Source organism: Rana temporaria, chromosome 1, assembly GCF_905171775.1.
Source record: "Rana temporaria chromosome 1, aRanTem1.1, whole genome shotgun sequence".
Classification (NCBI taxonomy): domain Eukaryota; kingdom Metazoa; phylum Chordata; class Amphibia; order Anura; family Ranidae; genus Rana; species Rana temporaria.
This window is the reverse complement of record NC_053489.1, coordinates 243,123,744-243,142,230: the sequence shown is the minus strand read 5'-3', so window position 1 is coordinate 243,142,230 and position 18,487 is coordinate 243,123,744. Positions and strand designations below refer to the sequence as shown.

At 42.2% G+C, this 18,487-nt stretch overlaps 1 protein-coding gene across 3 annotated transcripts in view; it reads left to right on the top strand.

Moving 5' to 3' along the window:
* The window catches only part of SMTN (smoothelin), a 218,487-nt gene that overhangs the window by 187,569 nt on the left and 12,431 nt on the right, over positions 1-18,487 (top strand). For 2 of the 3 annotated variants that reach the window (XM_040352229.1, XM_040352210.1), the window contains exons 15-18: positions 156-219; positions 1,671-1,823; positions 7,733-7,856; positions 8,330-8,481. In XM_040352229.1, coding sequence (XP_040208163.1) covers positions 156-219; positions 1,671-1,823; positions 7,733-7,856; positions 8,330-8,481 — 493 coding nt within the window. Of the gene's footprint in view, positions 1-155; positions 220-1,670; positions 1,824-7,732; positions 7,857-8,329; positions 8,482-13,822; positions 13,993-18,487 lie in introns of all 3 variants that reach the window. The other variant, XM_040352219.1, reaches the window with a different exon arrangement.

The following is an 18,487-nucleotide window of genomic DNA, read 5'->3' as shown; positions in this document are numbered from 1 at the left end:
TTTATTTTTATTTTTTCTTTCCTGAGTGAGGTGGCTTCCATTCATTAACACCACAGCTAGCCCTTATTTAGGTATCCATCCATTAGAGAGGAATTGATTTGTGTCTGACTGCTCATATTCCACGATGTAGATCTCTGGTTGTTTTGTTTTTACAGATGGTGGTACAGTTCTTCAGACAAAATCTGCTTCATATAGTGCAACGTCTAAGAAAGTGGGCAGGTAAATACGAGTTGCCTTTAAAGGGAATGAATGCATGGTGGATTTGCACATATTTCATGTCGTGTGTCTTTTTTTTTTTTTTTCACCCTAAGGCCTCATGCACACTGGATGTTTTTACAGCTACTGTTTTTGGTTCAGGCATTTTTTTTCTACAGTCAGTAAATACCCCAGCATGTTATCCTATGCGTCCATAGGCTGTTATCTGCATTTTTTGGCAGGGGTCGTTTTCTGGCTGGAAAAAAATACCCAGAACTAGTGGGTTTGAAGAGGAGTTTTTCAGCTGTAAAAAATGATCTAACTGTAAAATAAGCTGAAATACCTGGCCATTCTACAGCTACTGGCGTTTTCTTAACGTCCAGTGTGCATGAGGCCTCGTGGTCGGGACCGAAAAGCAGTTTTGTCGAATAATTATGAAATGTTGAATTTTATTATGTGGACCTTATCGAGCCGGAATTTGTATGCTCTTTACATTGAAAACCTTGTATCACCCTTGGCTATCCCTTTTTGTTTATAGCACTCAAGGGGACCTCTTGGCAGTGACTTATTGCAGTACATTATCAGACAACTCAGTAGGAGGTTTAACTCGGACATAGCTTGGTTTTATCTCCGTGCTGTCCATTTAGCTGATCCATAGTGCTCTGGGAACACTTTGTCATTATTAAATTGTATTCTATATTATTATTATAATATTAAGACCCTTTTCACACTGGGGCACGGGTTGCGTTAGCGGCGCTTTACCGCTGTTATAGCAGCGCTTCTTGGCCATTAGCGGGGTGCTTTTAACCACTGCTAGTGGCCAAATAAAGGCTTAAAGGCGCCATTGACTAAGCGCTTTACAGGTACTTCAGCAGCGCTACCTATTGTTTTTTATGGGCAGGGGTGGTGGAGGAGCGGTGTCGCCCCTCCACCAAAGATACTTCTTGCAGGACTTTTTTTCAGCCATGTGAGAGCACTCAGGCTTTTACACTGGGATGGCTTAAGAGGCGCTATTTTTAGCGCTAAAACACCTGAAAAGTGCATCCGTGTGTAAATGTAAAAGTATGAAATATTTGCAGATCAAAGTGAGTGTGTGTGTGCGTAAACTCTATATTAAAAAAAATTATAAAAAAACAAACAAGAAAAATCTTATGAACTAAAAAAAATCGACCCAATACATTTATATTTCCCTTTACAAGTCTTTTTTTCACTATGTATTGTATAGCTTGGTACTAGAGATCATTTTTTGCTACTCTTGACTTGTATTGAATTTTATGGCGGTTTAAGAAATAAAACATAATCCTAAAGCATAAAACTGTTCTAGGAAAATCCAGCAGCCAAAGGTGTAGGAATGAGTGTGTTTATGCTCCAGACTTCACAAAAAAACTTGCAGGGATGCTAGTCCAGTGTGACTCTACACTACTAAAAATTTCATTTTATGTTGGCATAACTCTGTTTTGTTTTAATGCCTGCAGTGTATTTGATCGAGAGGATGATGGTGTGGCAGCCTTGGAGAGGAGACAGGCAGAAAAGAAGAAGGAGCTCATGAAGGCCCAAAACCTTCCTAAAACACCAGCCACACAAGCTCGCAAAGCCATGATTGAGAAACTGGGAAAGGATAGTGGAAGGTATGCACTTTTACATTATCCATGGCACAGTGCCTGGGTTTGTACACTTGCTATAGCAGTTAAGGGATCCCACTCTTCAGTTCAGTTCCTGTTGGATTTATTACTTGTATGTAATGGAACAAGAAACAACAAGAGGAACAGAACTAGGAATTATGATGGGGAAATTGTTACTGAAGTGCAGTAGCGGTGCGTCCATAAGGGTGCACGGGCGCTGCCTCCTCGATCTATGGCCTCCGCTGCCACCCCCTATTCAGGTGTCCAGACCCTTTTGGGGCGCCTGAATTACAGCGGCAGGGGGTGTTTTTGAAGCACCAGATTGGAGCCATAGCCTCTAATAGGCGTCAAAAAAGGTAAACCGCGGGGGGCGACATGCTTGGTGCTCGCAGTTCACCCAGCTGTGTTAGAAAGGCAAAAGAATATTCGCTTTCCTTAACACTGAACCGCCATTCAAGTGCTCGGGTCTGTTACCCGTCACCTGATTGGCTGAAACGACAGGTGCTGTGATTGGACACCTATCAGTCGTCCAATCATAGCAGAGGACGAGAGAAGACATCGAGGAGTATGGAGGACACTGCTCACCGCCGCCACCCGCTGCTCCACCGTGATGGGGTAAGGGCCAGGTGGGGTTTGGCTAGGGCACAGTGAGGCTGCAATTGATGGGTTTTTGTTTGCGCCCCCCCAAAAAAATTTGAGCACCAGCCGCCACCGCTGGAGTGCAGGATATTATTGTAACTCGGTCACAAACCTAAAAGTCATTGGTTTTAAAATTTGTCTCCCTTTTCTTGCCTGTTTCTGCAATTTATTATTCTAAGGAAAGGCAGCATTATTATCAATGTTGTATGTTCTATTTCTGACCTGTTTTTCAGAGTGGGAATTTGTGTCTATGGGAATTTTCCAAAGTCTCTGTAATATTTCAGTGGATGAAAATAACTAAAAGATGTATTTACAGTGTTTATTATTCATTGGCCGGCCTTCCTGTAGTAAAGATTTTTTAGAAAGTCGGCGTAAAGCTTTAAATTTATAATCCAATTTCTAAAAGGCCATTTCTTTCCACAATCTGAAAATGCCATTTACAGAGATTTTTATTCGTAGGAAAGTTTATAACAGTACGGAAACTTCATGGTTTTCCTCCTGTCTTGCTGTCAGATATCTGGATTTTTTTTGCAGTCACCAGCAAAGCAAGTAAAGCAAAAGTCTGTCTTTTCACAGTCTGAGCATCTAGCCTGATGTATCTAGGCCCCTTACATGCAGTAGATGATTGCTGACTGTTTACTTTTACGTTTTGCTGCTGGACCATTTAGCTGCCTGCTGGATGTCTAAGTAATACAGGACTTGATTGATGCTCGGCTTTCACAACACTTGGTGAAACAAAACAAACTGTGAAAATCTGCAGTGAAATATTAGTTTGCAGTGGATGTATGGAACGCTAATATGTATAGCTGCTTGTATAAAGAGACCTTAAGGCCCCTTTCACATTGAGGCGTTTTTCATGCGGTACAGCGCTAAAAATAGCGCTGCTATACCGCATGAAAAAACCTGCCCTGTAGTGTTCAATGTGAAAGCCCGAAGGCTTTCACATTGAAGCGGTGCGCTAGCAGGAGCGCACCAAAAGTCCTGCTAGCCGCATCTTTACCGCGGTATAGGAGCGGTGTGTTCACCGCTTCTATACCGCGCCTTCCCATTGAAATCAATGGGAAAGCACGGTAATACCGCCGTTACCGCGGCTCCACGCCTCAATGTGAAAGAGGTCTAAAAAGAAAAAAAAAAATACAGACACTTTTATTTTCAGTGGGATAAAAATGACTAGAAATGTATTTTGGCGAAAAATATGGACAATGGTGGGACTATAACGGTGCTAAGTAGAGAAATTGAGGTGCGCGCTATTTGTAAACTAATGTGGGCTAATTCTTTCCACTAGAAATGTATTTTATTTATGTAAACCCTAACCATGAACAATTTTTTTTTTTTTTTCATTTAGGTCTATTAAGGCTTCATTTCCATGGACGTTTTTACAGCTTAAAAACACCTGTCCATGTTTTATTTATTTATTTATTTTTATTTTTTTGAGCTGGAGCTCAAAAACGCTGCGGTAGCGTTTTTGGGCATTTTTTTGAGCGTTTTTTAACGTCTGGCTTTTTTACAGCTCTAAAGCTGGATCTTCAGAACACACTGGTCCTGGGTTTTTTTGCAGCTTAAAAACGGCTCAGCCATCTACAGCTCAAAAACGTCATGGTGGGCATGAGGCCATAGACTAACATGGAAGGACGTTTTTAAAGTGGAGTTCCACCCATAAATATAACATTACATCAGTAGTTTTAAAAAAATGTCATTAGTCCTTTACGAAAAAGATAGATGCCTTCTTAGATGCCTTCAAAGTGTTGTTGCTAGGCAGAATAGTTAATCTTCCCACTTCCTGCACCTAGGTGCTTAATGCTTCCTAACCTACACCGCACAGACTCCTGGGAATGTAGTGGGTGTAACTTTCCAGGAGTCTGTGCACTCCCCAGTCTCAAAGAATCATGTGACTTGGACAGCACAGGTGCTGAAACCTGATCTGACACTGCTTGTGCAGCACTGAGCATGTGCTAGATCTGCAAGGCTGAAATCCAGGAAGTCATACAGTCTGGCTTCATGATGCCCACACTTAAGATGGCCCCAGTCAATTTCTATTTTATAAAGTGTCTAAATGCTGTAACAACCTAACAAAACGGACCTTAGTTTACAGACTAACTTTACTAGAATACATTAAGCTTGTGTATTACAGGGGTATTTATATTTAAAAAGTGAAATTGTGGCCGGAACTCCGCTTTAAGCTGCAAAAACCGCTCAGAAAAGTGGCTGTAAAAACGTCCATGGAAATGAAGCCTAAATATACAATCGGGAGCATTTTTTTTTTGTTTCAAAAAATTACAATTAGGAAGCATTTTTTAAATTGTTGTACAAAAAAATAAAAATAACCTGTTATCTGCTGGAAATCCAGTGCTATTACGTGCATTCTGCAGTGTTATCCATTGTACTCAACTGCCCAGTTCTCTGTGGACTACCGAACTCCTCTACCCATTGTTATGGAGATGAGCAAAGAGGGGAGGTTTTTTGTCGTGTTTTTTAAACCTTTCCTGTCCAAGGGTGACCACTTTGTTCCTGCATGGATACAGTGGGCGATCATTGTCACCCTAGGAAATTAAGTGTGTTGCTGACAGGATCACCAGGTGTAGTAAAGGAACAAAAGCTTAAAATATTAAAAATAAAAGGGGGCTTGGCCGTTCCCTCTGTGATATTGTACTTCATAGCTGCTCAATTGCAACCCTTTTCTGGGTGGGGCATTATGAACGACAGAGATCCCATTCTGGTTGTGCTTTTGTCTAGATCCAGTAAATATAATTTCAATTGGAGGCAGGCAGGCTTTGGGAATGTTCCCAAAAACCCACTTTGGACAAGAGTCAAAGTTTGGGATGCGATGACATAAATCGTGAGATATGATTGGATAGCAAAGTACCTACCTATTTGGGAGAGAGGGCGTTTGGAAGAATCGGGTCAGCTGCAAAGCTTTGATGGCTGCAACTCCAAGGGTAGCCAGTTACTTCATCAGTTATTTGACAATGACCAACTGAAATTCAGTATGCCCTCTTGCAGATTCTTCCAATTCCTTCAACTCTGTCATGCCCTCTCGGCCCAAGCTAAGCGGATTACTCTTAAGGCCCATACACACGATCTGACTTTTTGACAACAGTCCGGACATGTTTTATCGGACAATCCGACCGTCTGTATGCTCCATTGGACAATTGTTTTTGGTTTTTCATCTGACAAATGTTCGCTGTGAATGCTTTCAAACTTTTCGACAACAAATGTCCGATGGAGGATAATCCGATCATGTATACACAAAGTACAAACACGCATGCTCAGAACCAATGCTAAACATCAGCCAGCAATAGCAGAAGTTTCCCAAAGGGTGGCGGTAAAGAGCTGAAAAACCATGTGATATGGTAAAAGTTGTCTGACAATGTGTGTATGCAGAACAAGTTCACGGCCAACGCCCATTCAGACAAAAATCCACGGAAAAGTCAGATGGAAGTCGGTCTGTGTGTATGAAGCTTTAGACAGATTAACACTCCACCTATGGATCAGTTCGCTACAGCTACAGACAAGAAGGGCCTAATTTCCACCCTTGCTAAATCTTTGTTGACTAGTTCCTTACAGCTTCCTGGCAGGAGAGGGTGGACTACAAATATAGCTGCCTTAGATTGGGGGATTTGGCAAACTATTCTGGAACAGGTTCTAGTAGTGTAACCCTTTCACCAATGCAACATCTATCCCAACTCTTTGTTATACGTAGGCGTATATAGAACGTTGTGTATATATTACATTTCTGGACCTGTCGAGAGTCTGGACTGTTTTTTTTTTTTTTTACATATGCTCTGGAAGTGCCCCAAACTGGTGCTTTACTGGCGTGTTATCCCTACTATCATGCATTCCAGTCTCCCTTGCACAATGGCCCATTGACCTGTACATTCGGTTTCTTAGATGAAGTATATATGACTCAAGCCTGGACTTCTATTATCTGGACCATAAATCTATTCTGTTAAAATGGCTTTCGCCACTCCCTCCTACTTTTTAAAGACAGGTAAACGCAGGTTAATTCTACCCTGCTTAGGCCCCTTTCACACTGGGGTGGAAGATGCAGGGGCAGTAAAGCACCGCTATTTTTAGTGGCGCTTTACCGCTAATTTCGTGTCGCTATTTGTCCGCATATCATGCTACAATGAGGCACTCCCCACACGTTGTGGGACCCATGACTGCAGATTCCAGGACTATCCCCCTTAGCATTAGTGCCCCTGCAGATTCTACAATGTTTTTTGTCTGGTATGTTGTAAAGGCGGATGTGGGTGGCCAAAGCAGACAATGGGTAGGCACGTTCTTTGGGTGATTTTTTTGTTTTCTGATCTGGACTTAGCAGTGGTATGGCTCCACTATTTATTTGTGATGAATAATGTTTTAAACTTTGTTGATCCTATTGATGAATGGGCATCAGGATTCATGCCGCGTACACACGACCGTTTTTCAGATTCTAAATAACTTTTGTTTTTAAGGGTCTAGAAAAAAAAAGTTTTTTTCAACCTGATTATTAAAACGGCCTTCCCTACACACTACAAAAAAATGCTCTAGCAAAGCACGGTGACGTACAACACGTACGACGGCACTATAAAGGGGAAGTTCGATTCGGATGGCGCCACCCTTTGGGCTTCTTGAGCTGATTTAGTGTTCGTAAAAGACGATTCGCGCTTTTCTGTCTGTTACAGCGTGATGAATGTGATTACTCCATTACGAATGGTAGTTTTACCAGAACGAGCGCTCCCGTCTCATAACTTGCTTCTGAGCATGCGCGGATTTTTCACGTCGTTCAAGCCCACACACGACCATTTTTTACAACCTTAAAACCGACAACGTTAAAAACGTTGTGAAAAAATAGAGCATGTTCTATTTTTTTTTTTTTTTTGCCCATTTTTTAGAACCCGAAAAATGCTCTGAAGCCCACACACGATCGTTTTTAATGACATTAAGTGAAGGCTTTCCCCTTCTTGCTTTTAATGTTTTGTTGATCTCTGGTTATATTGCGAACTGTGAGCCTTTTGTAAAGCAGCTGCTACTCAATATGTTTATAATGAGGGAATGTGTTTTTTTATTTTTTATTTGTAAAATTAAAAAACTTTGAATAAAAAGTGATTCGGGGGAGAAAAAGTAAACCTATGCACAGCTATATCGAAGTACTGGTAAGCGGAAATATATACAGTCTTGTTCTTTGGGTGTAGATGTGCCTTTAATGTTCACATAGAATGAGAACTGAACATTCTAAAGACCTTTGTATTGAAATCATTTATAATGACTTTGTGCATCATCTTCTTTTTTCCTAGTTCATCCAGTCCTGCTTTTGCCAAAGTTGCCACACCAAAGTCGTCTGCATTTGGCGTCCCTAATGCGAACAGTATCAAGCAAATGTTGTTAGACTGGTGCAAAGCAAAGACCCGAGGTTATGAGGTACATCTTCTATGAGATCTTATACGTTTCCATGTATCCCGTTTCTGCAAAAGAAAAAATATTGTATAAAGTAGGTTTAGCTTCAGAAAAATGTCTTGAGGTACTTATAAAGGCTACCATTGCTGACCTCTACATACTGAAGATGCTATTTACCTGGTTATCATGCTGATAGGAAAAACATTGATGTTATTTTATCTTGTACACATATGCAGTTCAGTGGTTCTGACTGCACCGATTTAACTTGCTGCGTATTCGCTCCAGGTCAATGACATGGAAAGCATTGAAGACAAAGATGGTCAGATGAGTAGCATTATGGTGGGAGGTCAGCAATCGCATCATTCTCTCTGTAGAGGTTTTCTTTTAGCTGTAGTTTTTAAGTAACCATCATTTGAATGTTTTGGAGTCATAAAATTAATGCATTTTTAGTACTGAGGTGATGGGAAGCTACCATTGTCACTTTCTTTGTTTTTCAGCATGTGGACATCCATAACTTTTCTTCTAGCTGGAGTGATGGAATGGCCTTCTGTGCCTTGGTCCATAACTTCTTCCCTGAGGCGTTTGACTACAACCAACTCGCTCCACAGAACAGAAGACAGAATTTTGACTTGGCCTTCTCAGCTGCAGAGTATGTATTGGCTTTCCTGAGAGGCTTGTCGTGTTGTGTGTTTGTTTTTTGTTATCTATGTGGCTTGATTTTAGCAGAATGTTACTGTCAGGAACTCACATTGCCACAGAGGGAACACTGATTTACTTTTTATATCGGCTTTACCTAGTGTTACCATTCAGACAACACCTACTGTTCTAATGCATTTCATGCTTCTGGTCCTAAAGGCCTGCCACGAGCTATGTTTAAATTGTACTGATTCTCTGTCAGTACTGTCTTACAATCACTAACACATGTAAGGAGCTTGACTTATTAATGGATAGAATAGTATATGTTGTGTGCTGTCTGTATGGTGCTCCCAAGAATATAACCACGCACAAGACTTTTATCTAGCAAGGCTGCCAACAAACCGTTTTTAATGCAGAAGAGCTTTGTACAGCAAGTCTAAAGCATAACCCCCCCCCCCCCTACACACACACCTAGCCCCTTATGCCATAACTGCGATGCTTTGCTTCACAACCATGGTAAAATGTACCCCCCCCCCCCCCCCCCCCATTATTCAAGTGAATGGGACCACACTGCAGCAGCGTGTTGGTGCGGCATTTACAGGGTTAAAATAGGCAACATATCACCTGTCAAATGTCTCTGAAAAGTGATCCCATGCCATAACCCGAGAGAGCCCCGTGCATCATTCTTTAAGCTTCCAAACACAAAGGTCTGTGGACAGCTGAGGTCAATAATGAGGTCTGGCTTCTGATTAGTATGTCAGAATGCATTCTGCTGTGTAACTATAACCATTTTAATCTCTGACTGTGCCATTTGCCCTTTGGATGCCAATATATAAAGCCTTGAAAACTGAGATTCCAGCCAAACTGTTACATTTAAAAAACATAGATGTGAACGGTTTTACCTGCTGTAGGATTTGTAATGCCAGCCAGTCTTTTGATATAAACACCTGTGGTATATTGCATTACAAGTATGGTGACACTCCAGTTCACTGCTGTAGCTTTCTGTTACCAGGCTGCTTATTGCACCATGCATCATCCTAAAACTAATGTGCTCTCTGGCTTTCTTTTCCTTTTCTAGCTTCAAGTGCAAGAAAACACATTCAATTTTCAATATTGGGCAATCTATAGGACCCCGACAGGCTCTAATTACATACAGTGGATATAAAAAGTCTACACGCCCCTGTTAAAATGTCAGGTTTCTGTGATGTAAAAAAAAATGTGACCTATAAACTGTACAACTTAATTGAACAACAAACTGAAATCTTTCAAATGAAGGGAAGAAAAAAAAAACATGGTTGCCCTAGAACTAATACTTTGTTGAAGCACCTATGAGTCTACAGCATGGCACATCTTGACTTTCCAATATTTCTTCTTTGCAAAAACACTCCAAATCTGTCAGATTGCGAGGGCATCTCCTGTGCACAGCCCTCTTTAGATCACCCCACAGATTTTCAATTGGATTGAGGTCTGGGCTCTGGCTGGGCCATTCCAAAACGTTAATCTTCTTCTAGTGAAGCCATTCCTTTGTTGATTTGGATGTATGCTTTAGGTCGTCATGCTGAAAGATGAAGTTCCTCTTCATGTTCAGCTTTTTATCAGAAGCCTGAAGGTTTTGTGCCAATATTGACTGGTATTTGAAACTGTTCATTAATATTTCTACCTTGACTAAGGCCCCTGTTCCAGTTGAAGAAAAACAGCCCCAAAGCATGATGCTGCCACCACCATTCTTCACAGTGGGTATGGTGTTCTTTTGGTGGTGTGCAGTGTTGTTTTTGCACCAAACATATCTTTTGGAATTATGGCCAAAAAATGTTAACCTTGTTTTTATCGGACCATAAAACACATTTTCCCACATGCTTTTGAGAGACTTCAGATGTGTTTTTGCAAAATTTAGCTGGGCTTGGATGTTTTTCTTGGTAAGAAAAGGCTTTCATCTTGCCACTCTACACCATAGCCCAGACATATGAAAAATATGGGAGATTTTGTCAGATGTACCACACAGCCAGTACTTGCCAGATATTCCTGCAGCTCCTTTATTGTTGCTGTAGGCCTCTCTGGTCAGTTTTTTTCTTCTCGTCTTTTCCTCAATTTTAGAGGGACGTCCAGTTCTTGGTAATGTCACAGTCTACATTTGATGACTGCCTTCACTGTGTTCCATGGTATATCTAATGCCTTGGGGAAAACTTTTGTACCCTTCTCCTGATTTATACCTTTTAACAATGAGATCCCTCTAATGCTTTGGAAGCTCTCTGCGGACCATGGTTTTTGCTGTAGGATGCGACAAAGAAAATGTCAGTAAAGACCTACTAGAACAGCTGAACTTTATTTGGGGATATTCAGAGGCACTTTAAATGATGACAGGCATGTACTGGCTCCTATTTAACACAAATGTGATTACTTAATTCTGAACATGGCTACATCCCCAGTTATAAGAGGATGTGTACATTTGTGTAATCACATTATTTTATTTTTTTTTATTTACTTTTTTCAACTGAGTTGTACAGTTCATAGGTCACAATAAAGGTGGAAAAAGTTCTGAAATTATTTATCTTTGTCTCAGGTTTTTTTTATGTAAAAAAAAAAAAAAAAAAAAAAGACATTTTAACAGGGGTGTGTAGACTTTTTATATCCACTGTAAGTCTGCCTATTTCAGGGACTTGCAGGATTTTTTAATTAACTGAATATGTTTCATAATTATATTTTGGAATACTTTTTTATGTTACTTTAAAGTTCTACTTTCAACTTGCTTTTCCTGCATTTGTATAATTATTTTTTTGCTTTCCTTTATCATTTGATTGTTATTAATGTAGGAAATGTCCTATTTGCTGTGAAAGTCTGAATATTTATTGACTTTGTTTCAAATGTGTTCCAAAGTGCTCATGATGAGAAAGCAGTACTTTGTGAGGATGAAATAGTACAGTTCCCTTGGGGTGGTAAATGGTGGAGGCCCACGCTGCCCTCAGTCCCTGCCTGCTCTATCACATGGCATGTGCTGCTGCTTTAGAATCTCTAACTACACAACTTTTACTTGTATTCATTTGGCTTTTCTGCTGCTAGCAGCTTCTAGACTATGCACTTGGCCAATTGCAAGCAGTCCAGTGAAATGTGGTTGTATTTGATCTGTAAACCTATTTGGCTTTTCTATCTTTAGAGAAGGGGGGACAGAAAAGCTACCCTTTTGCTCAGACCTGTGTTCCCTAAATCAATTTTTAAGGATTAAAAAGACAGTATGCATATAGACAGCCCAGCCTTTAGCAAGAATAAAGAAGGCATGGAGTTACACTTCTCAGTGTTAATTAGTGGCTCGGTATCCCTCAGTTTCTTATCAAGAACGGAGTAGCCACCTTAAAATGACATTTTAAGGGGGAACTCTGGCCTTTTGTAAGGCTTTGGCTGGAGTTCTACTTTAAATTAGGTTCTACACCTAGACCCCTTTCACACTGGGGCACTTTTCGGGCATCTTTGTGCTAAAAATAGCGCCTGAAAAGCACCTCTCAAGCCACCCCAGTGTGAAAGCCCAAGTGCTTTCACACTGGAGCGGTGCGCTTGCAGAACAGGAAAAAGTCTTGCAAGAAGCATCTTTGAGGCGGTGGGGAAGCGGTGTATACACTGCTCCTCCATCGCCCCTGCCCATTGAAATTAATGGGCAGTGCTGCAACATGGGCACTATTAACCTTTTATTCAGCCGCTAGCGAGGGTTAAAAGCGCCCTGCTAGTGGCCGGAAAGCGCCGCTGTAACAGCGGTGAAGCTCCAATAAAACTAGTGGCGATTTACCGCTAACGCCCGCTCCGCCCCAGTGTGAAAGGGTTCCTAATGTTCCTTGGTCATCAGCCGATACTGACTTCCCCCCTCATTGTGAGAGCAATAGGCCACTCACTGACCACTGGTACTGCCACATTGGTGAGTGTGTTCTTTGCTCCTGGTGGCCGAATAGAGCAGCGCCAGAAATCGGGAATGGTGGGTATGTGCTGCTGGTGAGCATTAAAGCATCCTGTTTGTTAGTCCTGCATCATAAATATTTATTTGTTTTTTTTTATCATTCCATTTTTGTTGGTATCATGTGCTGGGTACTACCAAACGCACTAAATTTTAGTTTGGAAATAGTGTGCCACTGCTTGTGGTCCCTAGTGATTGAGTTGGGAAATGCTACTTTTACAGATCTTGAAATTGAGCCCCGTCTGTTCCTCTCACGCCATTCTACAACATTAATGATTGTAGTTTATAATTTTTAATGTCTTTTTCTATTGAAACTGCTTCGAGCTGCCTCACTGGACAATTGCCAAGGATAGTTGCCTATCTGAGCTTCTTGTACTTAAATGTATATGGAATGTCATGATTCTGAAACCTAATTTACAGAAAAGCCTGTAGGATAATGCTTCTAATTCTGCATAACCTATCATTTTTAATGTTCTGTGGATGCTTGCTTTATCTTTATGTATTTCGAGAATAGTGTAGCGTATGTACTAGAACCTATATGGGATATGTATATGTAACTAAATGATTGAAGTAATTCTACAAACAAAAACCATTGCATTTAAAAAAAATTTTTTTTTAAATATTATAAACAATGCATTGGCTTTAGATTTGTTGATTAATTTAATTGAAATATGAAATGGTGCACTGAAAATACAAATGGCCTGGCCATCGGGATTGGAACCCAAATGGCCATATCTCCAAAACCATGAACTCAAATCCTGAATGGTTTCAGTGTTGGCAGTACAGTGGGAAGGTACAATTCTATGCAGTTCAGCAACCCTGGTCTGGCCATTTGCATTTTCCTGCTGAAGCTCACAAGGGACCTTCCTGAATGTCAAGATCCAAGCAAGGCATCTTATGGAAAACTAAAGTTGGATTAGGGCCAAGGTGGCCTTGCCCTTGAAGAACTTCATACACTTATAGAAGTCTAGCAGCTGTGTGGCTTTTTAAGAACTTATTCCAGTTGTGGGTCCTGTCATGTGAGCAGCCACCAACTACGCACATTACATATGTTCATGTGCTGCACACGCTCAGATTCCCACAGAATCTGTGCCACCTCTTTACTGTCTGGCTTTGTTGCACTTCACATTGACTGTTTCCATACCCCAGCACTTCTTCCACCATCCACAAACACACTCCATGTAATTGTCAGATATCTGTTTGTCACCCTAGTGGATAATTGTTTTACCCAACCATGCACCCCAATTCTTGAATCCTCACAGCATGGGTATGTTCATGATATGGCACCAGAATGTTTAAACCACTGATGAATGTCTCTTGTCTCTCTCTTCTTTTTCTCTTTCTCCCCACCGGGCTGTGTTCACTGGTTTCTCTCTCTCTCTCTTTCCACCTCCTCTTCCCATCCGTTCACCAATAGGAAGCACGCTGACTGTCCACAGTTACTAGACGCAGAGGATATGGTCCGCATGAGAGAACCGGACTGGAAGTGTGTGTACACGTACATCCAGGAGTTCTACCGCTGCCTCGTGCAGAAGGGGATGGTAAAAACCAAAAAGTCCTAGGACTTTTCCCAAGATAGACTTACTGGTGAGAATGTTATTTATCAGTACATAGGAAGCTGTTTGTGTATGCGGTTTGTGAGGAGTGCAGTTTGCCATGCATGTGATGCTGAATGACGAGCGTGAAGAGAGTGCTGACAAGGGGTTAATGTGAAATACACAGTCTGCTTTTTCTTAAACAATAAATTGAACAGATCTAGCACTTGGCTTGACACTTCAACCTGTCTTTTGAATTGTCTTCTGAGTGTTTCCAGAGAATCTCTTCCTTTCTGCTAAACGGCACATTCCAACGGAAGAGCAGTGTGCTTTAAAGTGGTTGTAAACTTCTGAAATGAAAAATGAACAGAGTCTATCCCTCTGTAGTGTGTACTAGCTCAATCCAAAGAACAAAGTGCCATTTCTGTCTCCCCTCTGCTACTTGCATTAGTCACGTTTGAAAGGTTATCCTCCATAGGTGTGCACCCCAAAGCTCCAACACATATGCATTTAAAATATTTACCGGCCTCTTCACTGCTCTCCATCCTGAAACAATGGGATGATGGGGGAGCAAGGGAGCACATGGGGGACCCGGGCAAAGAAGGAAGAGTAACAGGGAAAGGAGGGGTGGCATATATTAGTATTGATCCGCTATATTTTCCTCCTGTAACAGCTGAATGTTGACAAAGGGGAGGAGAAGGAGAAGCTTACTTTCAGCTGCTGCAAGATTAAAATACAGATTGGTTCCACTAAATTCCACCCCCCCCCCCCGCCACCTCTCCTGTCCAGGTTCTGAGGGGCGGCAAGGAAGGATTGCGGTTTACCTGTCACCTGCCCACCATTGACAGGTTGCCAATCCCAGGATTAGGGTGTGCCCAGGCACACCCCTTGCGCATGCCTATGGTTATCCTGACACCACAGAATCTCCAGAGATGGCCCGACCCCACCTTCAGTGTACAGAAGGTGGTTGACCGCCTCAACTGTGCATGTTTCCCTATGAGTTTGTGTAGAGGTGGGTGTGTTACTCATGTCACACTCGGCTCCCTGCTCTATGCTATGCCATATGTGACCTATCCCCGCCCTCTTCCTGCTGGAGCTGAGAAATGGCTTTTGGTCTGTGTGTTTTGAGAAAGCTGTTGAGCAGTGATCATCAATCCTGTCCTCAGGGCCCACTAACAGGCCAGGTTTTTATGTATTACCTTGGGGAGATGCAGACTAGAATACTGCAATCGCTGAGCAGCAAATTATATCACCTGTGATGTTTTTCAGTTATTTTGCAAACCTGGCCTGTTAGTGGGCCCTGAGGACAGGAGTTGATGACCACTGCTGTGTAGGACAGTGGACGGCAGATAAAAAGGTACAACTTATTTAGGAAATGTTTGTTTTATCTCTGTGTTCACAAGAGGCTTGTCACTTTGGTTGGTAAGGGTTTACAGCCACTTTAAGAGCAATCTGTGGAGAAGGAATCTAGTAGGAAACTTCCTTCCAGAGCCCCCGGAGGAAGTGGGAGCTGTATGCCTCGAACAAGAGGGTTACCCCTCAAAAAAAAAATGGGGGTCACCATCACTTAAAGTGGAAGTTCCATTTTTGGATAGAACTCCGCTTTAACCACTTCGGCATTAAAGCAATTATTCATTTTTTTTGCACACATGTAAAAATCTGCATTTTTGGCAAAAAAAATGTACCTATAGCCCTCAGAACATTATATATTTTCTGAAAGCAAAGGTCCTGGAGACTAAGAAGATTTTTATGTAGCACTATATTTGTGCAACTGTTTTATTAAACGCATGTTTTTAGGAAAAATTTAATGAAATGAATTTTAGTGCAAACACACAATACAATACCCATTTTTTTGTAAAAGATGACGTTGCTTCAACGTAATACAGTGTTTCTCAACCTTTTTTCCTGCGAGGAACCCCTGGCTAAAAGTCTGAAATGGCATTAAATAGAATGAATGTTAAAATGTACCAATTTAATGTAAAACTTGTGTTTTTTTTGGTTTTGGACAGATGTTTAATTCTGGGTCTAACTTGAGATAAACCATGTACAGGGGCTCATGAGGGCACAGTACAAAGGGGGGGGGTACACTACATGGGAGCAGGGTGCATTACGTGAGGGGGGAGGCACATTATGGGGCACACAGCTGGGCACATTACATGATACAGATAGCAGGGCATATTACATGGGGGGCAGTTGCATAGTACAGATGGCAGGGCATATTACATGGGGCACATTACATGGGATAGACCAGTGAAGGCGAACCTTGGCACCCCAGATGTTTTGGAACTACATTTCGCATGATGCTCATGCAGTCTAGCTGAGCATCATGGGGAAATGTAGTCCAAAACATCTGGGGTGCAAGGTTCACCATCACTGGGATAGACTGTGGGGTACATTACATGGGGGCACACTACATGAGACAGCGTAGGACACATTACATGGGGCACACCACATGGGACAGGGAAGAAAAGTATACCGCTCTATAAAACAATTAATCCCCGTTGCTTCCGTCCCAACAAACCAAGAGGGTGCTGGCTGTGCTCAATTAGCATGGGATGAAAGAAAAATCCTGGATCGCCGCACTCCTCAAACAATGTCTTTATTCAAAACATAAAAAAAAATAATAAATGCAAATAGAAAAAACAGCCAAAATTCATGCAGTCAAACAAGAAGTGGACTAGGAAAAAAGAGCTGACATGTTTCGCATCATGTGATGCTTACTCGTAGACATGGGACAGGGCACGCCACCACACCACATGGAACAGAGCACAGGACACATTATATGGGCACACCACATGGGACAGAGAACAGGGCACATTACACAGGGGCATACTACATGGGGCAGAGTGTGGGAGACGCAGCTGGGCACACTACTGTACCGGCTTCTTACTTGCGCAGAGGTGGCTGTTCAGTCCTCTAATGGCACGCTGTTCCTGGCCAGCCCGTCCTCCCATCCTGTCCATCCCAGATGTCCTACAAGCACCTGGGATGGACAAGATGGGAGGAGGGAACAGTGCACCACAGCCAATAGGCATTGAAGCCGCTGGGATACAATCTCTGCATGTGTCGGCAGAGGGGATGGGATATTCCTGGCAGCTGCCTGCAACTGACAGGTGGATTGCCACGGAACCCCTAGTTGAGAAATACTGATTTAATAGATGTCAAACCTGTCAAGTCTTATAATTGCATGTGCCTGTGATATTGCAAAAAACAGTACACGAAAATCTCCTAGGTGCTACCTTAAAAAAACTTTAGCAGACACCCTAGGGAGTAAAGTGGCGGTCATTGCAACTTTTTATCTCGCACGGTATTTGCGCAATCATTTTTCAAACGCCTTTTTTGGGGGAAAAAACTGTTTCATGAATAAAAAAATAACAAAACAGTAAAGTTGGTTCAATTTTTATATAAAAGATGTTACGCCAAGTAAATAGATGCCTAACTTGTCACGGTTTAAAATTGCGTACACTCATGGAATGGAAGTCCCACTCCTACCGAAGCCCCCACTCCCCCCCCCCCCAAAAAAAAATTACATGTGGCATATAAGGGGGGCGAGGAGTGCTTAAAGCGGAAGTTCCACTTTTGGGTGGAACTTTGCTTTAAAATTCTCCATAGGCGACGCTTAAATTTTTTGTACAGATTACCAGTTTAGAGTTGCAGAGGAGGTCTAGTGCTAGAAATGTTGCACATGCTCTAACCAATGTGGCGATACCTCACGTGTGGTTTGAACAGCGTTTACATCGCTTCTGAGCGCGAGCTACTGGGGACAGGGGCGTTTTTATACATTTTATTTTTATTTTTTTTATCACTTTTATTCCTATTGCAAGGAATGTAAACATCCCTTGTAATAGGAATCTATTGTGACAGGTCCTCTTTATGGAGAGATGCAGTGTCATAAAGACCCCACATCTCTCTTCCAGGCTGGAAAGCATGAGATTGGGAAACAAAAATTCACCGATCTCATGCTGACAGCCGCGATTGCAGCTTTGTTTACTTCCAGGTACCCAGGTGTGACATCATAAAGTCGCGCCCGGGCCCTCCGGTCTGGTCACTGGAAATCTCTATCCTCGTCATCCAGCGCTTCCGACGCCGGCGGATTCGTTCTCCGGGCCCCCAATGTCACGGGAGAGCCCCGTTGAAGCACCGGATGGAAAGGGGGGGGGGGCATCGCTATGATCTTAAGATGCGCAGAATCGCTGGCTGAAAAGAAGGATATCTGAATGATGTCTGTAGCTGCAGGCATTATTCAGATATCCACCCTAAAGTCCAGGACGTCATATGACGTCTAGCGGTAGGTAAGTGGTTAAAGGGGTTGTAAAGGTTTGTTTTTTATTTTCTAAATGGGTTAGTGCATTGTTGGTTCACTTACCTTTTCCTTCGATCTCCCTTCTGTTTCTCCTCAGTAAGCTTGCCCCCATCATCCGAGCCGTTCTGGCTGGGGGTTAGTCAGCCAGAACAGCTTACTGAGGAGAAACAGCAAGTGTGGAATTCAGACAAAGGGAAAAAAAACATTTATAAGGGAAATCGAAGGAAAGGGTAAGTGAACAATG